This window comes from Vipera berus (assembly GCF_964194415.1).
Source record: "Vipera berus genome assembly, chromosome: 3".
Lineage (NCBI taxonomy): Eukaryota > Metazoa > Chordata > Lepidosauria > Squamata > Viperidae > Vipera > Vipera berus.
This window is the reverse complement of record NC_138204.1, coordinates 93,718,600-93,743,294: the sequence shown is the minus strand read 5'-3', so window position 1 is coordinate 93,743,294 and position 24,695 is coordinate 93,718,600. Positions and strand designations below refer to the sequence as shown.

The 24,695-nt window shown below is 38.0% G+C and overlaps 1 protein-coding gene across 1 annotated transcript; it reads left to right on the top strand.

Annotated features, from left to right (window-relative positions):
* Window positions 1-1,823: 1,823 nt before the first annotated feature.
* On the top strand, window positions 1,824-23,951 carry FNDC7 (fibronectin type III domain containing 7; the record flags this gene model as incomplete). The annotated part of the gene is made up of 13 exons (XM_081325515.1): window positions 1,824-1,883; window positions 3,277-3,295; window positions 3,482-3,739; window positions 5,736-5,990; window positions 7,182-7,442; window positions 8,199-8,456; window positions 9,492-9,746; window positions 10,379-10,636; window positions 11,352-11,606; window positions 13,347-13,601; window positions 16,608-16,871; window positions 22,538-22,567; window positions 23,583-23,951. The coding sequence occupies 13 exons, from the start codon at window positions 1,824-1,826 to the stop codon at window positions 23,648-23,650; spliced, it is 2,496 nt and encodes an 831-aa protein (XP_081181641.1). The 3' UTR covers window positions 23,651-23,951.
* Window positions 23,952-24,695: the final 744 nt, after the last annotated feature.

Here is a 24,695-nt window from a genome sequence, read left to right as displayed (position 1 = left end):
CTGACAACTGAGTTAAAATGCTATTTATCCACAAGAGCAATAATAATTGTCAATAATGATCCTGCCTTTGTTCTGAGCCACTGCTAAATAGTGAATTGTGAATGTACCATTTGCTAGAGGCAAGGTGATATTTCACTTATTGCTTATTGCTTTTCAGTACATCAGTCCATCAGTCAGGTCACTGCTATGAAATGAGTGGGATTTTTTTTTGTCAGAACTGCCTGTCCTTTTTCAGGCTGATTTGTCTCAGTGGGTTAGGATGATGAGCTTGTCGATCAGAAGGTCGGCAGTTTGGCGGGTCAAATCCCGAGTGCTGCGTAACAGAGTGAGCACCTGTTACTCGTCCCAGCTTCTGCCAACCTAGCAGTTCGAAAGCACGTAAAAATGCAAGTAGAAAAATAGGGACCACTCTGGTGGGAAGGTAACAGCGTTCCGTGCGCCTTTGGTGTCTAGTCATGTCGGCCACATGACCACGGAGACGTCCTTGGACAAGCGCTGGCTCTTCGGCTTTGAAACGGAGATGAGCACTGGCCCCTAGAGTTGGAAACGACTAGCACACATGTGCGGGGGAACCTTTACCTTTTCCTTTACCCACCCCTTTGTAAAGTACAATATACCCTCAAATTACCAGACCCACATAGAATGATCGGATTTTCTGCACCAATTAGTTTTCTGTTATAATGAAGTCATTATGGAGACAATGTGACGCTGAAGATTTTCCATCTGAAAAGATTTTATTAACCAAGAAATTTTGGATATGAATTCATATAATGATGCAAAAGATCTTAAAGATTAATATTGCTAAAAAAGAAAGAATTCTTTTTATTGGGACATGGACAGTGAATTAAAAAAGACTAATGATAAATTGATATTATAGATAGTAATTGCAGCAAGCTTATTTGATGCACAACAATGGAAAAATAATATTCCTATGGTGGAGGAATAGATTGTGAAAATATCAGAATTAGTAGAAATAGCAAAACTGACCTGTTTTGTCAGAAAACATGTTTTTTTAAATGTTTGGAAATTTTATATGGACGTTTTGCTGAAAGAAAAAAAAGGATGATTTGTGGATTTGAAGAGTAAGAAAGATGCTGACTAAAATGGCAACTGAGGGATTTGCAAAATATTTAAGTGGGAGAGACAATAAGGTTGCAGTTTTTTGTTGAAAAGATGGACGAAAGTCACTTATATATTTGTTTAATATGTTTCAATAAATATAAATAAACTGTGACATTACTTAATAAGTCATTAGTGCAGGGAAGCTGCTACGCACCCAAATTTTGATCACATGACCATGGAAATGCTGCAATGACCATAACGTAAGAGACTGGATGTAACTAGCATTTGTTCAGTCTCCGCTCCTCATAAACAGCCACTGAACAAAGGGTCATAACTACTATTTATGTATGCGCGCACATGCACTCACAAACACACTTATTTTGCTTCATTCTGTTGGAATACGTCTTGCACTTGTTCTTAATAAGTTTATAGTTCCCTGTTGTCTGTTTCACATGAGTAGAGTTACTTGTTTTATTCACATTGTTCTTCAATATATTGTCGGAACTAACTTTTGAGAAAGTAATTTTTTAATATTGTTTGAAGGTCTAAGATGTTGCTATGTGTGCATCTCATAATGTTAAAAGAAGAAATATCATTGCCTGAATAGATTTAGATTTATTCTATACATCTTTTATGAACTACTTGTAACTGGAGGAGGCGCCACAGAGTTGGATACTGAAGCCAACTGAAAACTTTCTTAGACAATGAATTCTGTTCTAAGTGGTAGTGATTTCATTCTGTTAGTGAGAAAAGTGCGTACAATGAGTGGAAGTTGTAAACTGCTCCTTTCATCTGGATTGTTTCTTATAAGTTTTAAAATGGTAAGTCTCATTTTTTAATTTTTTAAACATCTTATAGGAAATACTTGCTATCTTTAAAAAAAAATACTTTCAGTCTTAATATTTTCTACATCTTTTCATTTTAAAATTCTGAAATGATGCTGGTTTTTAAAAATTTTACATTAAGATCAATATTTAGTCTCAAGTGATTCAGACTATATGAAACCTCAGATTCAGAAATGATTTACAATACATTAACTTTTTAATCTTATCACTCAATTATTTATTTGCTTAGCAGTATTGGGTGTTTCATTTTTATAAGATAGTGCAGGAAGAAAATGCAGCTTTATTATAATTTTTAACTCAGTTCATAATTTAAAAGACATCCTTTTTTAAAAAAATAAACATCTTACTGTTGTTTTTTGCGACTGTAATATAGCAATTAGCCAACGATCGAGTTTTAGTTTTATGATTCCTGCATACAGTATTTATTTAAAAACTTGAGTTCAGTTCCATTTATTCCCTACTATATTATTTTGGTGTGATCTATTGACACAGCTATTCAGAAATAAATCAGCAATTCTATGCAATGCATAACTATTTAGCAATTAGGTTTGGTGAAATATGCCTGGCCGCCTCAACTGGGTAGTACCGGTATATTTTTCTGTTTGCAAGTGTGAATTGGTCTAAATAGGTTTAGTTGGTCAATAGAGTAGTCTAGAGATCTTAGCGATGTAAACATTTTGGATTGGATCCAGTTAATGCATATGACAATTGTGGCCATAACAGGAACGTACGATAGAATGAGTATTTGGAATTCTCTTACTAGATTTGGGAGTGTGCACTCTTCCAGGGTAAATGATAGGATTGTGTTTGGGTTTCACATACCTGTGTGTCAGCAACTAGAAACTGTCCTTTCTAGAATAATAGACAGATTTTGAAAGGAAAGATTCACTAATAATATGAACTTCTGAATAGTAGCCCATTTCATTCATAGCTTTGTGATTTTCTTATTATTTAATTAGTAAACATTAAGATTATTTAGAGGTAAAGGGTTTTTAAATAGATTCTTATATGTAGATGTGAAGACTCTTTTAATAGAGTCTTATGTAAGTAATATTGAAAACATAAGTGAGTAGTAAATCTTATTGAAAAAAATTCAGATGTACAGTACTTACATGAAAACTCCTTAGTATTTATTTATTTATTTATTAGTTGAATTTATATACCGCCCTATTCCCGAAGGACTCAGGGCGGTTCACAAGGCAATTAAAACAGTACAAAAAAGAATAAAATGGAATTAAATTAGTACAGGCCCACAATTCCTAATAACAATAAAATTAAAATTTTAAAATTATATTTTATTATATTTTATTTTTGAGGTAAATATCTCAGTGTTGTTGCTGTCAATAATTTTCCAAATCTTTCTTTACAGATTATTTCTGCTGGCACAGGTAAAAAATGAAAAATATTTTCTTTTGCCATTTTTTTTTAAAAAAATGATATTAAAAATCAACACTTTTTGCTAATTCTTTTAGAACTTAATAATTGCATAAACTTACATTGCTTTTGAATATTTTCTAAATTATAACCAGGAAGGTGGGGGAAATTGAACATGCCTTTTTTATCTGTTTTTGCAGGTTTCACAGTATCTGTTTATGATGTGGCATCAAGAACTGTTTCTCTCCGTTGGCCTAAATTTCCAAATGTCTCTTCTTACAGAGTCACAGCAACCCCCATGAAAACTTTGGGTCATACTCTAATGGCCCATTTCAGTGAAGTTACACTTGTAGGTACATTGTCATCACTGGCCCCCAACACAGTTTACACTGTAATGGTGGATGCCATGGATAAAAATGGGGTTATACTAGCTCAAACACAGATAAAGCAGTTAACAGGTTGGTATCAGATAGAATTGTATCAATAAGAATTGGGTGACCGGGAGTTGTGGGAGTTACATTCATGTTCCCCAGTATATCTGTAGAGTGCCATATTGGAAAAAGATTGTGTGAACAATGGTGACGCACGGATCAGCAGTGGTTAAAGGATTCTCTTTCATCTTGGCTAGCCCTCTATTCAGAAGTCCAAGAATTGGACTCTACTCTGCTGCTCTGAATCCATCTCCCTCTCTCTGTGAACAAAATGGAAATAAATTAGACAACTTCTATTGTATAAATTGTACATAAATTGTACACTTCTATTCCTCCCATAAATTTTCTTTTCAGATCTATGTTCTTAATTCTAATCGGTCTAAGCCTTCCAGACAGGAAAGATTATTAAATGAGCCAATTCTGTTTTATCTTAAAGCTGTATTAACAGAATCTGAAGGTACAAACTTCCCCACACTATTTTTGGCTATCTGAACAATTAGGTTGGGTCTTTCCTACGTTTCCTTTCTAACTGTTACTTCATGAGGCCCCTGTCTTATTTTTCTGATTGTTTCCTAGGTAGCATTTCTTCCCTTCGTCCTTCAAGGTCATTCACACATTCCATTATAATGGGGTTGATGAAAAATCGTATCAGCTAATCCTATCAACTGCATTTCACCCTTCACAAACTAGGTTTTTCTCATACTGAATCGCAAACTAGCCAATTACAATTTAGCCAGTTAGGGTCTGGACGGTAAGTTTACAATTTACTGTGAACTGTAAAAGTTGTGTTTAGTTAACTTTGGGTTAAATGTGTCATGAGAGTGTATTCGATTCAATCTTTTCAATCGTTTGTCCTGGGCTTCTTACAATTTATCAGGCAATTAGCTGCTTCAACTTGGAATTCCGATGATAAAACATCCACTGTATTCTTTGAGATATATTCATTTTGTGTTTAATTAGAGCAGTGAATACTAAAACAGTTAAATCCATAGAGGATTTCTGTAATGAAATAAAATGAAATGCTGTGTTTAGAAATCTTTAATTTGTGAAGAGAAGATTTAAATGTGGTTTTGAAGAAAAACGCTTGCAGTGAAGTAGAAAATAAAGACATGTTATTTCCGCTACTATACTTCCTTTTTCTGAGTAATTTCTTACTAGCACAGACTTTTGTTAAATAAGGCTCAGTATCCTTGCAAAAAAAAAATTGGATGTATGTGTGTGTGTATCTCAGTAGCTACTTAGCAAGCTTTGAATGAAAGAATGCACTGGCTTAATACAAGGGAAATATTGTTCAAAAACAACTCACCTTTCTTGCAGCTCCAGGAAAATTGCCAAGGTTTCTAAAACCCCATTTATTGTGAAATTGCTGACTGTTTGAGAATGCAGTTTTTTGTTTTTCTTCTTCTGTCATTTCCTTCATGAATTCTCTCTTCCCCTGCCTATATATTTTTTCTATTCAGAAAATGTTTTCATGGACGGGTAATACTCGATTTATAAAATTCATTTAGCAACTGTTTGTAGTTACAGTGGCACTGAAAAAAGTGACTTACGACCAATCCCAGTATCCCATTACATGATCAGAATTTAGGTGCTTGGCAATGGGCATGTGTTTATGATGGTTGCAGTGTCCTGAGTCATGTGATCATCATTTGTGACCTTTCAAGCCGGCTCATGACAAGTAAAGTCAATGGGGAAAAATGGATTTGCTTGATGACCATGTGATTGACCTAACAGTTGCATGATGGCAGAAAAGTGTATAAAATCAGACACAACTGACTTTAACAACCACCTTGCTTAGCAATGGAAATCATCATCCCAGTTGTGGTCATAAGTTGAGGTCCATCTGTATTCTCCCCACTGTGGTCTTCTCTTATGTTTCTAGAATCAGGTTATGAACAGAGTAAAGGAAAGGTACCCCAGCCTTCAGAGTTCCTATCTTTGAAAGAAACATCCACATTCAGCAACTTGCAATATGACATGTCTTGATTTTGAAATGATTGAGGTTCTCCTCCCTTTGTTGAAGCTCCTGAGATTCCCATCATTGACCAAGCCTATTCTAAACTGAGTACCAGTATCACAGTGGAATGGGCAGCTGTCACAGGGGCATCCAGTTATCTACTGACAGCACAGGATGGAGAGACGGTCATTGAAACAATAGTCACAAATTCACCAGGAACCGTGACAGGATTGAAGGCCGCTACACTGTATAAAATCACTATCCGATCTGTAAACACAGGAGGAAGAAGTCAGCTTTCCCCTCCGAAGAAAGCAAAGACAGGTACTTCTTGATTTTATTCAGACACTAAATATTAACATGACTTCTGCAACCAATGCAAAGCTTCGGATATGGAGGTGGAAAAATCCTTCAGAATATATTTAATTTTTTAATTTAATTTAATTTAAATTAGACTTATATACCGCCCTTCTCCCGTAGGACTCAGGGCGGTTCACAAGGTTTTTTAAAAACAATACAACAAATTACAAAAATTAAAAACAATTACAATGATTACACTAACCTTGAACTAAAAAACCAATTTCAATTAAGATACAGTTAAAACCCCAGTTAATACTCTCAGTCCAGGCCAGAAAGTTCGAAGAGCCAGGTCTTCAGGTCCCGGCGGAATGAGCGAAGGTCAGGGGCAGTCCTAAGCTCTATGGGCAGCTGGTTCCAAAGGGCCGGCGCACCCACAGAGAAGGCCCTCCCCCTGGGTATTGTCCGCCGGCAATCTTACCGGCGGTACCCTGGGAATGCTTCTCTAGTGCTGGTCATCAGAACAAATATATCCTTTCCTGGACTGGTGCTACAACATGTAAATCCAGGAAAAGATACAGTTGCTTTAAAGAGAGAAGCAACCTAGAATTAAGGAGAAATTTCCTGGCAGTTAGAACAATTAACCAGCGGAACAATTTGCCTCCAGAAGTTATGAACGCTCCAACACTGGAAGTTTTTAAGAAGAAATTGGACAATTATTTGCCTGAAATGGTATAGGGTTTCCTGCCTGAGCAGGGGGTTGGACTAGAAGACCTCCAGGATGCCCTTCCAACTCTGTTATTCTGTTAGTTGCAGACAGATAGCACGTGTACTTTTTGTCTTGAATCCAAAGTGCTGCATAGCCTTGCCACACTGCCTCAAACCACTTGTTTAATCTAGAATATCTTCTCCAGCTCGACACTTTCCCATCATCTATTATTGTCTGTTAAGAAATTAGGATCCATAAAAATATTGAACCCTTGTGTCCCTGAATTGTAGGAGGAAATATGAGTTTTATAGATATTTATAATGGATGTATTTTTATGGTAGTTTGCTGCACATTGCTGTGTTAGAACACATATGTCAACAGTATATACAAACATTATCTAAGAAACATCATTGCCATTACTGACTTAGATTGATATCTTGCCTGATTTCACCTCCATCTGTCCATGTACAAGATCTCACTAAATCTAATCTGTATTTTCTCATTTACAGTGCTCACTGCCCCTATGCTGGTAGCAAATTCTCCGAATTGTAACAGCATTGTGGTTAGCTGGAATGCTGTACATATGGCTGTGGGATTCTCTGTCTCGATCATAAGATCAGATGGTTTGGGCAACATGTTAAAAGAAAATACCACCAACAATTCCCTGATGTTTTCCAGTTTAGATCCAGGAAGTCTCTATACCATCAAGGTATATGCATGGGATATTAATGGGATACCTGGAGATGATTTTACCTACAATCAAAGAACAAGTAAGAAGCCAGCATCTTTTTACAAGAAACAATTGAATTTCAATAAAAGTAATAATGATTAAAGGAAAAATGTTTTTGCTTACTGCCCATGGATTTAGCAGAAAGAATACTTGAATAACCATTGTGTTTTCAATGTTAGCGCTTTCTTTGAAGTGTTAATACCATTGGCTGTTGTCAGTGATAAACGAAGAGCAAAAATATCATCAGTTCTTACAACTGATCTTCAAATTAGGCAATTTAAGCAAAATTATCAGGGAGGGCTTCAATCAGACGTTTTTGGTTGCCCTTTTCGCTACCTTGGTTTCTTCGTTGCAAATACTTTAGCTAGAAATGTAAGTGTCCATATAAGCCAGGGCTCTTCAAACTTGGCAACTTTAAGACTTGTAGACTTCAACTCCCAGAATTCCTCAGCCAGCCCTGGCTAGCTGAAGAATTCTGGGAGTTGAAGTCCACAAGTCTTAAAGTTGCCAAGTTTGAAGAGCCCTGATATAAGCTGTATTCATACCTCACACAAAGGATGAATTTGCTTAACAGTGTTAAGTTAAATAAGCCCCATTTTTGATGGCTTCCCACAGGAAGCCAAGCTGTAAACCAAGATTTGACCATTGTTATAAATTAAACCACAACAGAAAAAAAAAACCTGTACCGTAATTTTAGTGTGATGGTTGAAGCAGATCATAGAGTTTTGATTAAAAGCACTTTTTGGTTTTGTTTCCATTCAAATGACAGTGGGATGCTGTTAAAAATGTATTCCAGGGCCTCGTGCACCAGGAGATGTTCAAGTGGTCTTTGACAGTGAGTCTTTGGGAGCATTGGTTTCTTATATGCCAACAGAAGGCGCTTCAAGTTACAGCACTGCAGCCTATAGCAACACTTCCAAACGAAATTGTAGTTCAGTTTCCACTTCCTGCATAATCTCATCATTGGAGTGTGGGGCTGAGTATTCCCTGGCAGTTGTAGCAAGCAACGAAGCTGGTTCTAGCACACCCACAGAAGCTGTGATTTTCAAAACTGGTAGGTGAAACACGCACAATCCAAAAATTATAGCACACAGAAAATGTGAAGCAGAAAGATACATGAACTGTTTTTTTAAAAAATTGAAATAATATATCCAAAATTTTGAACTGTCTTCATTATAAGATTGCAAGGCTTGTTTTATGAGCAGCCTCCATTTCTTTTATTTCAGCTGGACTTTTGGATCGTTTGTGCTTGTGTGTGTGTCTGTAGGTTAGTTTTGAGTACTGGCAATTGCCTGGACAAGTCTTGTTAGCATTTTCAGATGTGGATTGCTGTCTCCTTCTGTTTGGGCCTGAGAGACAGTAACTGGTCCAAAGTTACCTAACTGGCTTGATGCCTAGGACAGGACTAGAATCTATGGTCTTCTGGTTTCCTGCTTAGTAATTTTAATGTCACCAAACTGTTTATCTTTTAGATCATATGCAAGAATAATTTCCTCCAAAATCTATAATAGGGTGCAATACAGACATCTGCTTAATTAAAATATTTTAAAACTTGATAGTATAAAAACGTGCTGATAACATGCACTTATAGATCTGATTGGTGCTTGTCCATGTGGGTCTGAGGGAGGTGATACTGCTCCTAGAAAGAGCAGGCAATAACCTTAAATACTGTTTTTGACATTTACTGTATACGTTATACGATATGGACCGATTTTGCAGTCATCTTCTTTGGCTTTAGACTGGCTACCACAGCTATTGACATCTTTAGTATAGATCAGGGGTCGGCAACCTCGGCTCTTTTATGACTCGTGGACTTCAACTCCCAGAATTCCTGAGCCAGCTGTGCTGGCTCAGGAATTCTGGGAGTTGAAGTCCACGAGTCATAAAAGAGCCGAGGTTGCCGACCCCTGGTATAGATGGACTGATAAAAGCGGATGTTCTACAAAATCACATTCTATCATGTGCAACACATGAGCGTTCTTCAAACATCACACTGGTTGGAAGTTTTAAAAACTGCTGCAGATGTTATTGTCCTGAGTTTTCTTTCCTATGAGAAAAGTTAAAGAGAGCTTTGTTAAAATCTTTACAGCCCCTTGTGCTCCGGAATATATAACCATTGAAGAGAAGGAACCAGGCAGTTTGGCTGTATCATGGTCAGATGTTGATTTGAGTGATTATTATGTGGCTTTTGTGAAAAGTGATGATGGCTTGGAGGTGCACTGCAACACATCTTGTACCCAGTGCCTTTTCCAATCAGATTGTGGCTTCACCTATTTCATTAGTGTCTTTGCCTATAACAAGGCTGGGCAGAGCCCTTTAGGTGACATATTTAATTATACTACAGGTAAGGACCCGTTTATTTCTGTATGTTGGACAGACTTTGCACAAAGTTAGCAATTGCTTTAATAAAGGATAAGGGCAAAATTTACATGACTGTTATGGCCAGTGACAAGTTTTTATTTGTTACGGTGTTAAGCAGCACAGAAATAATCCCATCTCTGCCTGAGGAATGAATTCTTTAGATGAAAGAACCAGGCTGGTGTCAACCTAGTTTTAATTCAGGGATGAACAATCATTCCTTCCCTCTTGTTGAGGTTTTTAGTTCTACAAGAATCATCTCTTGATTACAGTACTCATCATATGGCATGGGTTAAAGTAAGAAGTAGGCAGATCCTGAAATGTCTTCAGGAAATCAGGCTAAAGGACTTCTAAAATGCCTGCTTTCAGTTAGGATTTGATAGCTTTTGATATTAGATGATCCTTGATGACCCAACAGTAGGACCACTGCCACCTGGAATAGTGGTACTGAAGTACAGAAGAGTTGTTCAGCAAATATTTCTTCTATTATAATATTACAAAATAAGAACCTATGACAAAATCCTTATTTGGGATGCTTGCGTGGCAAAAAATTGCTTTATTATTTTCTAGTATTATCTTAATCTCAACTCTGCCTTCCTTTCCCCCCCTTCCTTTTAGCACCTTGTTGTCCTAGTAATTTTAGCCCGGTGTTTGTGTCTAGTGACACTATTCAGATAATCTGGTCTCCTGTCCGTGGTGCTGAAATGTATGAAACCAAAGCTGTCACCCTGACCAGTGAGTTACTATGCCACGATACTGCCACAACATGTACCTTCTCTGCCCTTGAATGCAACACTCTGTACAATATCACAGTCTATTCATTCAGTGAAATCAGAGGCAGCAATATGTCATGTGAACCTAAACAAGTGACAACAGGTATGACTTTACTTTAGCCTTTATTTTAAAGCAAGATATCAATAATAATAATATGATACAAGACTTGAAAAATTAATAACTGCTACCTTATGATGTACATGTTGGAAGTAGCACAATTACAGCAAAGGAATGTTGGCTGATTTTTCTTTGTTTGGTTTTGACTCCAACAATATAATATCAATATAGTTAAACACTTGATTATATTATTTTCGTTAAGTAAAGTCTTCTTCAAGTCAGGTTAGATTCTTAGTGTCTTCATAGACATGTCTACACAGTATTCTTGGTGACACTACAGAAGTGAATTTGGCCATTGCTCCTTTTTTAAAAACATGCAGCCTTGAACCTCTAAACAAGTATGAACAAATTCTGCTTTAGGCAATACAGTCCATGACACCAATGATAATTTTAGTAAGCTACTAAAAGTCATTTTTGTTGAATCTAATAAAATACAAAAATTAATTTCAGAGAAGGTTGTGCCACACACAGTGTAAATCCCTCAAAAAATATTGGAAATTATTATTTTGAAATTTCAAATAAAAATATGAAAGAACATGGTTGCAGAGAGGGGACATTTTGCAGTATGTGTGTTTCAGCTGTTATATTACTGAACTTCCCATAAAATTGCAGATATTATAATGTCTGTCTGTCTCTTTTAATACAGCATGTGCCACAGATAAGAATACAGTTTATCTTTGCTCTTTCTATAATCTTTCAGCTCCGTGTAGTCCAGAAATATTAAACATCTCAAAGGACGCTCTTTCTATAATAAGTGTGCATTGGCATGCCACTAGCGATGGAGCAATGTATACTGTCACTGTAAAAGGAAAATCAGGAAAGTGGTATTGCACAAGCTCTGGAAATTCATGCTCTATCCATAACCTTCCATGTGGGTCACAGTTTTCTATCAGTGCTGTAGCAAGTACAAAAGCAGGATACAGCTTGCCTAGTTACAGTGTTCCATTAGAGACAGGTAAGGAAAGCATTGCAATAATACAATTGAAGTCACCAGTGTGCAGTTTGCACCTGCAGGGAGTCCTCACCTTATGACCACAGTGGGGCCCCAAATTTATGTTGCTAAGTGAAAATTTTGTTTAGTGAGTTTTGCCCCATTTTATGACTTTTTTTTTAAAGAGAATCGCTTACATTAGTTGTTAAAGCAAATCTGGTTTCCCCACTGACTTTGCTTCTCAGAAGGTTGCAAAAGGGGATCACATGACCTTGGGACATAAATATGAATCGGTTGTGAAATATCCAAATGTAAATCAAGTGACCGTGGGAATGCTACAGTGGTCTTAAGTGTGAAAAGTGGTCTTCACTCCCTTTTTCCAGTGCCATTGTAACTTTGAACGGTCACTAAATGAACTGCTGTAAGTCAAGGACTACCTGTATTACAAATGCCAGGCCCCCCTTGCTTTAAACAGCCCCTACAAAATTGGTTTGTAGGCCAAAATTATAAAGGGCCTCCATGCCATAGATATTATGTGGTTGTCCAGCACCGAGCTGGTTATAAAAGGACTACAAGAACCCAAACCTGTTCTTCAACAGAGAATGTAGCTCCACCTAAAACAGGTGTATAATCCAAACTCTGAAGTAAAGCCTCCAGCAACAATACAGGGAGTGCTTGACTTACAACTACAATTGAGCCTAAAATTTCTAGTTGCGAAGTGAAACGTTAAATGAATTTTGCCCCCTTTTACAACTATTGTTGCCACAGTTGTTAAGTGACTCACTGGACTAGTTCAGTTAGGAACATGGCTGTTAAGTGAACCTGGCTTCCCCATTGATTTTACTTGTCGGACGATCCCAAAAGGCGATCACATGACCCTTGGGTACCAGAACTATCATAGCTATGAGTCAATTGCCAAACGTCTGAATTTTGATCACGTGATAATGGAGATACTACAACAGTTGTAAGTGTGAAAAATGGTCAGTCACTTTTTTCCCCAGTGCTGGTCACTAAATGAACTGTTGTGAATCAAAGACTATCTGTACCATTTTTTTCAAATAATACTGAAATATTTATAAAAAGACTTATGTTACATAAGATGTGATGGATCTGTTATCCATGTTACTGACAATTTATCAGCATAAGCGGCATCTATAGCCAAAGCTGCTAAAACACTTTAGTAACCACTTAAGAATATGGCTGTCTATACCAGGGGTAGGCAACCTTGGCTCTTTGATGACTGGTGGACTTCAACTCCCAGAATTCCTGAGCCAGCCATGGAATTCTGGGAGTTGGAGTCCATGAGTCATCAAAGAGCCAAGTTTGCCTAAAGGTAAAGGTAAAGGCTCCCCCGCACATGCGTGCTAGTCGTTTCCAACTCTAGGGGCCGGTGCTCATCTCCGTTTCAAAGCCGAAGAGCCAGCGCTTGTCCGAGGACGTCTCCATGGTCATGTGGCTGGCATGACTAGACACCAAGAGCGCACGGAACGCTGTTAACTTCCCACCGTAGTGGTCCCTATTTTTCTACTTGCATTTTTATGTGCTTTCGAACTGCTAGGTTGCCAGAAGCTGGGAAGAGTAACAGGCGTTCATTTTGTTACGCAGCACTCGGGATTCGACCCGCCAAACTGCCGACCTTCTGATCAACAAGCTCAGTGTCCTAACCCACTGAGCCACTGCGTCCCTTGTTGCCTACCCCTGGTCTATACTGTTTTTAAAAGAAGGCTAGTATCGAATGCTAAATATTTTCTTCTTTTTTTCAAGATCCTTGCTGCCCAGCTGATCTTTCAGTAAGTCAAGTGACACAATCTGTAACAAACATCAGCTGGTCTTCTGGGACTGGTGCAAAGACGTATGTAACCATTTTGGAATCAGACCAAAGACAAGCCTGGTGTCACACTCTCCAGACCTCTTGTCTCTTGGGATGCATTACTTGCGGAACTAACTATACTGTAACTATAAAAGCAGTTAGTGAAACAGGTTTGGTCTCTGACTGCATATACAAAGGATTTTCTTCTGGTAAGTATCTGAAATCACTGATTAATCTACTGCTGAAATGTGAGAATATAAAATAATGTTTGCATACAATGAGTAATTTATGTTCATGGGCTTGAAGTCTGAGATTGTTGGTTAAAAAGATCTTATGGAAGGGCCTTTCTGGATCCTCTCCTCCCAGTTCCTGTTTTTCTAGAAAAGCATTGATGCTCCAGAAGAGAATGATCTTCATTGTCTATGCAGGCTGTCATCAAGGCTACTCCTGTTTTATGTGTGAGTGGCTGCAAAGAGGATTGCCCAAACTTAACAGCGGAAGTAGAGATTCCCTCACAAAGTAATTACTTGTGTTCCAAAGTCTTTGGTAACTTTTACTGAGGCCCAAGAGTACAGGTAGTCTTTGGGTTACACTGGCAGTTGTGACCAGAATTTCTAATGTTAGTGATGTGATACTGTAGTATAGCACAATGTCACATGATCACATTGTTTAATGACAACATTCCTGGTAGTCGTTGTTGCCATTGTAACCCCAGGACAGTGTGGGTCATTAAGTGGAAAGAGGCAGGAATCCCAGGCAAGGAGCATGTGGAGGTGTGCAAGTGCCATGGACAGATGTTGTGGAGCAGGGGTGGGTGTGCATGAGTGCCACCGAGTGGTCTGCAGGTGCTATGTGCAGGTGCTTGGATATATGGGTGAACTGATGAGGGCCTCAGATGGGTGCTAGGGAGTACTAGGGGCCAGTGAAGGCCACACATAAGTTACTAGGTGAGCACTAGGGAACACAGGTCAGCTAGTGGGGGCCATCAGTGGGATGATGAGGCTGTGTGATGACTCTCCCAGATGCTTCCCCAGATACTCCTCCAGCTTGGAGGAGGATTAACCAGTTCTGGGCATGTCTGGGTGGGAATTGGTCAATGGTTCCAAGCAGCCATCTTGAGAATGATTTGACTGAAGCACAGCTGCAGCAGACAGCCCTGAGGCTTGGGGGGGGGAAACACAGAGTTGCAGCCAATCAGTGATGAGGAAGAGGAACTGCCTTCTGCACCTGATCCAAGAACAGTAGGGCAGAGAAAAGGCAGGAGCTGCGAAGGTCAGCCTGATTACTCCTGAGGAAGCAGCCTCGCCCTTCTTGATGGGCTACACCACAAGCTGGATATTTAGCACAGCAGACAGATGGAGGCAATGTTGGAAATATGTTCATTTCCTAGCTGTGTTTCTTGGTTGTTGCGATTCCTGCCTTACTTTATATTGACATTGTGTCTTAACTTTGGACCATGCTTTGTGAACTCTGGACTTTTCTTGCCTTGTGAACCCTCTTGTATTTTGGATTTAATTTTGCCTGGTGGGTTTATCTTGTTTGGGAAACTTTCAAATGCCTTGTGGACATTGTTCTGTGGACTAGCAAAGGTCTGCTTTTGGCTGGACTTAATTGGGACAGTTCTGGATTTTTGGGGAATATTAATAGACCCACTAAATCTGTTATGTGTGCATGCGAGTGAATGGGACAGCACAGGCTGCGGAGGGGGCACTAGGGAGGATAGGCTGGCTGGTGGAGGCTGCAGGTGAGCACTACAGTGCAGATGGAAGGGCTGTAAGGGGCAGGCATGCTACAGAACATGGGTGTGCATGGGGATACTATGGAGTATGAAATCCCTGGGATCTTGGACTCTGCAGTGGGGCTTCTTGGGGTAAAATGTGGTGGGAGTGGTTTGTGACCTTTCTTTCCAGCTTCTCCATTGATTTTGCTTGGAAGAGAAGGTCACAAATAGTGATTGCGGGACAGCAGGATGCTGCTGCTATTGTACTTGGGAGCCAGTGCTGATGCTGCGATGGCTGCAACTTTGAGGATTTATTGTAAGTAGCACCATAAATTTGGTCACTGAATTAGTGGTTGTAATTAGAGAAGTACCTATAAGAGCAAGAAAGTCTTCATGAGTTTCCTTTCATTGTGGCACACTTTAGCTTCATGATAAATAAGTGCAAGTCAGACATAACTAATTCAATGTTTGTTTGCAGTCTATAGATACTGGTACATGATAATGTGAATAAGTAACCTTTTTCAGTTTGCTGTCCTGCCTTTGTGTATGGGTCTCCAAGTAAGCCTGGGGCCTGCCTCGATTGGTCCCTGCAGTTTTCTTGGCAAGGTAGTGATTCACCTTTGCCTTCTTTGGAATTTGTGAGAGAATGACTAGCCCAAAGTCACTCAGGTGGCTTTGTACCTAGAACGAGACTAGAATTTACAAGCTTCCCTGTTTCTAGCCTGGTGCTTTAACTGCTATCCCAAACTGGCTTTCTGGAAATTGCAAAAGGTTTGATCAAAGAGACCCTTCTTTGTACTGTGGTGGAGGAAATGGTTTCAGGCTTGTTTCTTTAGTTTTAGGGTTTTGGGAGACAGGCAGGATTAAGGGGGAAAATAATCTTTTAAACTCCTCTGAAAATGTTGGCCTCACCCACTCTAGGGCCTGCAAATAAGACATTTGTGAACTTTATACTGGTTGCATGTTGCTATCACTTCTAACATTTATGATGACAATGGTCATAAAACTAATCAATTTCAACGTATAATCTGGCTTTCTAAGCAACTGAGTGACCTGTTTTGAAAGCTTTAGCAATTTAAAAAAAGGCAACATGATTTTTTTAAAAAACCCAAATGCCCATATTTGAAGCACAGTCCAAATTAATATGCACTTCCATTCCCACACTTCATTGGGTTTGCATATTATGTATTGCATCTGAATCAGCGTATTCATTTTACAGTTTGACTGAAGACCCAGTAGGTAAGCCATTATTTAATGACTCTATCATGACAAGGTTCACAAAACAAACACTAAAATTGCAAAACCAAACACACAATTATGCACATCCTACCTCCTTCCTTTTGTTGAAATGAGAGCAATCTCAGAACACCTTTTAAGTTTTCACTGAAATCTGTATAGAATGATTTTAAGTGCCAATAAGTGGTAAGAAAATGTAGGCATTCAATGGAGCCTGTAAGTCACTGAAGCTGAAATTTGTTTTATTTTTCTCTCCTAGGTGCTTGCTGCCCATCTGGGGTTAAATTATACAGACTGGGCAACAATAGCATACGAGTATATTGGCACAGTTTGAAAGAATCAATAAATTACAGCACAGATTTGTATGGCTCAAAAAGAAATTTCACCTGTATATCCACCGGAGCCCTGACATACTGTGACATCACTGAGATACCCTGTGGGGATGTCTATATGGTGGCAGTGTCACCTCTAATTGATCATAATAGAGCAAAGCTTGCATTTTGTCCTAAGAAAATGTATTCAGGTAAAAACCTAAAAGGGACTGCAGTAGTATAAAAAATTGTGGAATAGCATATGCATGGAAATAAAAATACACACAAATTATTATTAATCTGGTTTAAGATGATCTTGAAGACCTGTCAATAATTGATAAAAAGAAATATCTACATTAGGGCTGTCCAATCTTGGCAACTTTTACGACTTGTGGATTTCAACTCCCAGCATGGCTGGCTGGGGAATTCTGAAGTCCCCAAGTCTTAAAGTTGCGAAGGTTGGAGATCCCTAATTTATACAATTACTGGCATACATACTATTATCATTGCCAAATTACCAGCATATATTTGCAAAGACTGTTAATAGCATGGCAACTCTCTACATGGTATAATAATTATTTTGTGATGCATCATTTTCATTCTAGAGACTATTGCATCTCATTAATCTAGTTCAGGGGTGTCAAACTCAATTTAATTGAGGGCCGCATCAGCATTGCGGTTGCCCTCAGGGGGCTGGGTGGGTGTGGCCTGGGTGAGCGTGGCCTACTGGGTGGGCGTGGCTAGAGTGCGTATGGCCTGAGTGGGCTTGGCCAACTCTACATCGTTTGCATCAAGGGTGCCTATGGGGGCCTGGGCAGGAGTGGGACAGATCTGAGGATCTCTGGCAGAAGGAGGGTCTCTGGGCCAGGGCCAAGGCAGTGGGGGCCATTCCCTCACTGTTTCCAGGATGGCTTCGCGGGCCACATGAAACCACTTCACGGGCCGAATCCGGTCCCCCGGGCCTTGTGTTTGACATGTCTGATCTAGTTCATGAAAGCTTGGGATATTACGTTGGTGAGAATTTTGGAAAAACTACTAGTACCAACAGGCCCCAATATGTGCGAGCTGGAACAAATACCTCTAATACCATTTCCCTGAGCACAGGTTCTCCTCAGGGCTGCATCCTAAGTCTGCTGCTGTTCACTCTGTTGGCTCATGACTGTTGTGCTAGGTTTGCCACCAACCATATTGTGAAGTTCGTGGATGATACAACAGTAGTGGGCCTTATTCAAGATGACGAGGGTGCTTACAGCAAGGAGGTTGAGAGTTTGGTGAACTGGTGTAAGGAAAACAGCCTAGTTTTTTTATAAGACTTTTTATTGAATTTTATAGGGTTAGGAAGGGGATATAACCAGGGTAAGGATCAGGATTTGGGATGGGGTTAGGATTGGGATTGGGGTAGGAACGGGGTTGGGAACAACTTTGGGGTTGCCCCCCCCAATAACATTTTCAAGCTTTAGAAGACAGACTATTGTCCGGGTACATATGTTTAGTTAGCGCTAATTAATATAACAGTGAATAGCTAATATATGCTAAATGATAATCATAAACGGTATCAATTAGTCAATACATATCATTCTCCTTACTAATATATATTCAAAATAACATATCACATTCATTTCTCGCTAGTTCATTTTCCTAACCATTGGTAAAATTTATCCCATGTTTTAAAATAAATTGAATCCTCTTTCTCTTTAATCTCTAAGGTTAATCTGTCCATCTCTGCACACTCTAAAATTTTCTTGATTCAAATCTCCTCAGTTGGTAGGTTTTCATTTTTCCAGTATTGGGCAAATGTTATTCTCACTGCTGTCAATACATGCAATATTAGATACTCATTCTCCTTCTCATACTTAGCTCCTAATATTCCTAACAGAAACAGTTCTGGTTTAAATTCAACCTGTATTTTAGTCATCTTTTTTCAACCATGTATGTATCTTAAGCCAGAACCTTTTCGCTTTAGGGCATACCCACCAGATATGGTAGTAGACACCTGGCCTTTGTTTACATTTCCAGCAATTATTCGAAGTATTTTTAAACATTTTAGCTAATCTTACTGGTGTCATATGCCATCTATAAAATATTTTATACCAATTTTCTTTATATGAAACTGCTTTAGTCAATTTAATATTTCCATCCCATATTTTCGCCAGTCTTCTATAGCATATCCAAAGTTTTTTGCCCATGTTATCATTTTATCTTTTACTTGTTCTTCTTCCATCTTCAAGTTTAGCAGAAATCTGTAAAGTTTCTTAATCAGGTTTTCAAGTCAGTCCAAGTTGACCAGAAATTAGAATTCTTTAAAAGATGAAAATGAAAAATTGGTCCAAATAAATGGAGAATTGGAAGATTCTCTCGTAGTGATAGAGATGGAGCGAGCGTCATACTTTTTAAGATTTAAAAATTTAATAGAAGACAAGGAAGAGGACCTCCTAGACCTGATAACTGAGTTACTTGCAGACGTTCTAGGAATGGGGAAGACCAAAATGGAAGGAGAATTGGACCAGGTCTACAGAGTTAAGTCAAACTCTGCTAGAAGAAATAACCTGCCTAGAGAAGTCCATGTTAGATTTCTTAAAAGATCCATAAGAGACGAGATTTTGAGAAAAGTAAGAGATCAACCGTTAAAATACAAAGACAAAGAAGTAGTTGTGCTCAAACAAATTCCTAGAAGGGTAAGAGAGGCTCAAAGAGATTATCAGTTCTTAAACAGGAAATTGGTTGAGAAAGGAGTCAATTTTAGATGGACTTTGATACCTAAAGAAGATACTGATCTGACATATAAAAAACTATAGACCAGTGGTGGCAAACCTATGGCACATGTGCCACAGGTGGCACACAGAGCCCTCTCTGTGGGCACGTGCACCATCACCCCAGTCCTAGGCCTTCAGCTGGGATTTACTGTATAAAACTTTTTTGCTTTAGGCCTTTGCTGCTATATGCAAAAAAAAAGGTTCAATTGATTCAATTTCAACTTCTCGCGGGAAAAAAAAAGATCTGGCAAAGTTGGAACTGATTGATTGAATTTTTTAGTCCCATCCAGTCTGCCATTACCAGCGCAGCCAAGCCCACCCAATGGGCCACACCCACCCAAATGGCCACACCCACCCAATGGGCCACGCACACCCGGCACCCAATGACACATAAGTGGATTTTGGGTTGCAGTTTGGGCACTCGTTTTCTAAAGGGTTTGCCATCACTGCTATAGACCAATATCGTTATTAAATGTGGACTATAAAATTTTTGCTTTGGTAATGGCAGAAAGAATTAAGAAATTCTTAACTGAATTCATAGATACAGATCAAAATGGCTTTCTAGCTAAGAGACAGATAAAAAACTTAGAGTACTATGAAAATCATCCAGGGAAACAGATGGCATTAATATTTTTTGATGCACAAAAAGCTTTTGACAACTGGCAATTTATGTTCCAGCAGTTGATGGAAATGGATTTTGGGAAAAACTTTATAAATGCATTCAAGCAATTTACCATAAACAAACGGCTAGAATAATCCTAAACGGAGACTATACAGAAAACTTTGATATCAAAAAAAGGTACAAGGCAGGGATGTCAATTATCCCCATTGCGAGTATTGACCAGAAATATTAGACAACACATAGAAATTAAAGGTTTGGAGATAAAAGAACAAAAATATAAATTACAAGACTTTGCGGATGACTTGTTTTTTATTTTGGAGGAGCCACTTGAAACAGCTACTAAACTGTTGGAGAAAATATAAAAGTTTGGAGAACTGGCAGGTTTTAAAATAAATAGAGATAAGACTAAAGTATTAACAAAAAACCTAACAAACAGAAAACTCAACTTATAAAAAAGACAAACCTACAAATAACTAAAAAAGTTAAGTATCTAGGAATCCACCTAACAGCAAGATGTATAAGATTAAAAGAAGATAACTATGACAGATTGTTGAAACAATTAAAACTGGACTTGGGAAAGTGGAAAAATCTTCAACTGTTGCTGTTCGGAAGAATAGCTACAGTCAAAATGAATATTTTACTGGAAGTACTCTTCCTATTTCAAACGATCCCTGTAAAATTGGGAAAGGTTTTCTTTGATGACCTAAATACAATATTGAGATTTATCTGGCAAGGGAAGAAAGCACGAATTAAAGTGAAAATGTTACAAGAAGCTAAAAATAGTGGAGGATTTGGACTCTTGGACTGGAAACTATATTATCAAGCAGCCATTTTACCATGGCTTAAAGAATGGATTACGTTGAGAAATAAGACTATTGTACTTAGAGGGGCATGACCTACAAATTGCTTGGCATGCCTTTCTATGGTATGAGAAAAGTAAAATACATAGATACTTCCAAAATCACTTCAGAAGAATGTACTTCTTTCAGAATGGGAAAGAATAATGCAGAAAATCTATATTAAACTACCTGAGTGGCTTTCAGCAATGGAAGCTTTTGCTTACCCAAACTTAATTAACTATGACAAAGTCGTTACCTACAAAGGTTTTCTAGATAAGGAAGGAAAATTGAAAGACAGACAAGACTTACATCAACAAGGTATTGACTTAGCATGTTGGCCATATTTGCAAATTCAAACAAGATATGGAAAAGATGCAAAGACAATGGGATTTTATAAAGAACAGACAGAATTTGATCAAATATTATTAAAAACAAATGAAAACAGCCTAGTTTTAAATACCAGAAAAACCAGAGATCATTGTTGATTTGAGAAAAGGCAGGCACAGCCACACTTCTCTGTGCATTTGATTCCCCTGTGGAGATGGTTACCAAATTCCTGGGTGTGCAGCTAACAAGTAGGCTGGCTTGGTCGCTCAATAGTGAGAAACCAGTGAAGCGGGCACAGCAGCGCCTGCACTTTCTGCATCAAAGAAAGATGAGAAAAGCTCATCTTCCTTCCCCTGTTCTGACTACTTTCTACAGGGGGACGATCGAGAGCATCCTATCAATACAGCATCACAGTCTGGTTTGGAAGCATCACTGCTTCAGACAGGAAGTTGGTGGAAAGTGGTGAGGATGGCCGAAAAGATCATTGGCAGTTCCCTCCCTCCCATCCAGGACATAGCACAGAAGCATTGTTTGAACAGGGTCCGTAAGATTGTCTGGGACACTACTCATCCTCTTCACATTTTCCTTGTTACCTTTTGGGAGGAGGCTTTGTGGTATCCGTAGAACATCCAGATTCAGCCATAGTTTCATTCCATACAGTATTAACCTTGTGAACTCTCAGGCTTCCTCCTTCCGTTATATATTCAAGATGGACAGTATTTAATATTTTATTGTTATGTATATGTAGGGGTGTGGCTCTATACATATGTTGTATATAGTATGTTTTAGGTGTCATGTATGTTTCACTTTGAGAGCAGGCAACTAAATTTCATTTTTGATGTGTGCCGTTGTGCCCACAGTAAAATGACAATAAAGATTCTTATTTATTCAAAAATGGGTAGTGTTAAAAGAGTTCTATACAATTAGACTCAAATTTACCAGTGTTTCTGTGCGGGTGTATGTACATTTAAGTCCATGTTGATTCCTGATGACTGGAGTTTTCTTGCCAAAGTTTTTCTGAAGTGGTTTGCCTGCTTCCTGGGGAAGTGTATGTGATTGGCCCAACGTCACCCAGCTGGCTTTGAGACTTAGGCGGGACCATCTCCTGGTTTCTAGGCTGATATCTTAACCACTACACCAAACTCTTACCCAACATTATCCTAGATTATTTTCAAATATTAATGTATTTACAAGTTTATAAACAGTTAAAACATTGATTTCATTGCATAAAATTCATCCAGCATTTTTAAACTTTTTTTTAAAAAATAAGCAATGTAACCTTTTTGAGAAGTGTTTGCTCTCAGTTAAATACTTACCATTGCATGTTTTTCTTTTAGTGACATGTTCTGGAAACTCAGTAGGAATGGGTAAGTGGATATTTAATGCCCATTTTGATTACGTTAGTGTACTTAAGCTAAAGTTCACCTAATAGGATGCTTAGATATTTGTATCAGAAACTCATTTGATTCAATTTGTTTTAACATTGATATTTTCTACATAGAAATATGTGATCAACAATGCCTATCAATCTATATACAGAACTACATGAAATTTGGTCTACAGTATACTACAAACTTTTCAGTTACTAAAATCATAACCCTTGAAACTGCTAAATGTAGCTGAAGGGAATGAACTAAATGTGACAAGCCCCAGCCATTCTGCCTAAACCAACCTTAAGACATATTACTTAATCCTGAAGGAAGCAAAGATCATTACCAAAGCCAGAGGTTGGTTTGTATTTGATTGATCTCAAAAAGCTAAGACCCAATTAATACATAGCAGAGAGACGAGGGCTGTTGAAGTTGAAAAAGCATTTCAGAAAGGTGGTTATAGCAAACCATTTCTGTATTGTTATATATAAAAATGGAGTGTGTCCATGAAGTTACTGCTTTAGCTTAAAGGCAATTTTACTTGGGCTGTTGCTTTGATCTCTGAGCTACTTAATATTCGAACACATAATTTTACTTTTAAATTTTCAAATGAATTTTCTGAACGACCTTCCTTCTTTATAAGTAATCTTTACCAAGAAGCGGTCAATGTTTTAAATGTGAAACATTTTGAGTTCCTAAGAGATCTATTCAACATTACCAGAATAACTGCATTCTCTAAACATCACTTGGAACCAGTAGTTTTGACAGTGTTGGAATAGCGCATGGGACATTAGAAAAGCAGGCTGAGCTTGGACTGTTTCAAAGAATAAACATTACACAGCATATAAATTATCCCTACATATCTGCCATGAGAGAGACTAAGGTCTTAGCATATTACAAAGTAAAGCACTGGATAAACACTGTTCATAAAGGGTCAAATTGAGGCAGAGTATAAAAAAACTCAGTACCTTAATTATTGGATTTAAATGTATATTTTTAATACAATTTTCAGTGATTTATAGAGGAAGAAGTGCAGATCAGCATCAGGTGCTGCGCGAAAGAATTGAAACAATCCCGTAAGAATATTTAAAATTGTCTTTGAACTGAAATGTAATGCTCTTTATGCCTTTTCATTCTATATCCACATTACCACTGTACTTTTTTGGGTCAGTTGTTTCAACAAATGTGTACCATATATCTTAAGTCAGAAAAGATGCTATTATGAAATTCCACCATGTAATGATTAATGCATATTTGTATCCCTTCCCCAGTGTGAACCATTATGGAGAATTTAACATTATAAAATATCATTTTCCTGTATTTCTTTGAGGATGACATTGCAAGTTATTTTCACTATATAAAGATTAGTATTAATAACTGAATAAGCATTGTAAATGTACCAAAGTGATAAAATTAGCTTGCATTCTATTATAAAACCACTGAGCCAACTGGCTTGACTTCGTTCAGACTAGAGGTCTACTCTTTCTATTGTTTATGCAAGCCCAGGCTGACTTGTTTTTCACAATGAACTGGTGATAACCACAAATAAATTAATCCAGTCTTTATTCCAGATATTTCTTATACAGGCCACTAGAACAAATCTACCAAACAGATATGAACTTTTGTGATATGATTTATCTTTCAGTTCGGCATTTTGACATTATCTCGCAGGTAATAAAATGTTTTAAAATTTAGTTCCTGTTGTTAGAGAAAAGTTCTTTAGCTCAAGCAATGATCACAAATCTTTGATTAAAAAAACATTATGCATTACGAAAGGAACACCATGAAGATGCTTTATTTTAAATGTCTCATTTATAAAAAAAAAGATCTGACAGTCTGAAACTTAAGTCTGCTATTTGACCTTATTATGCCATCCTGCCTCCCTCAATACATATCTTTGTTAGCCTTAGGTTACTTCATGAATAACAGGGCAAGGGCATAAAACAACAAATGAAAAATGGAAAGCAATTTGTATGGAAATTATATTTACATGAACAATAAACACTAGCCATAAAGTATATGGAGATATGGTACAGGTTTATCAATCTTAAATGTCCCTGTGAGGTAGCACTGACTACTACATAAAACTCAGCCAAATCTATATCCCTGCCTTAGATTGCTACCT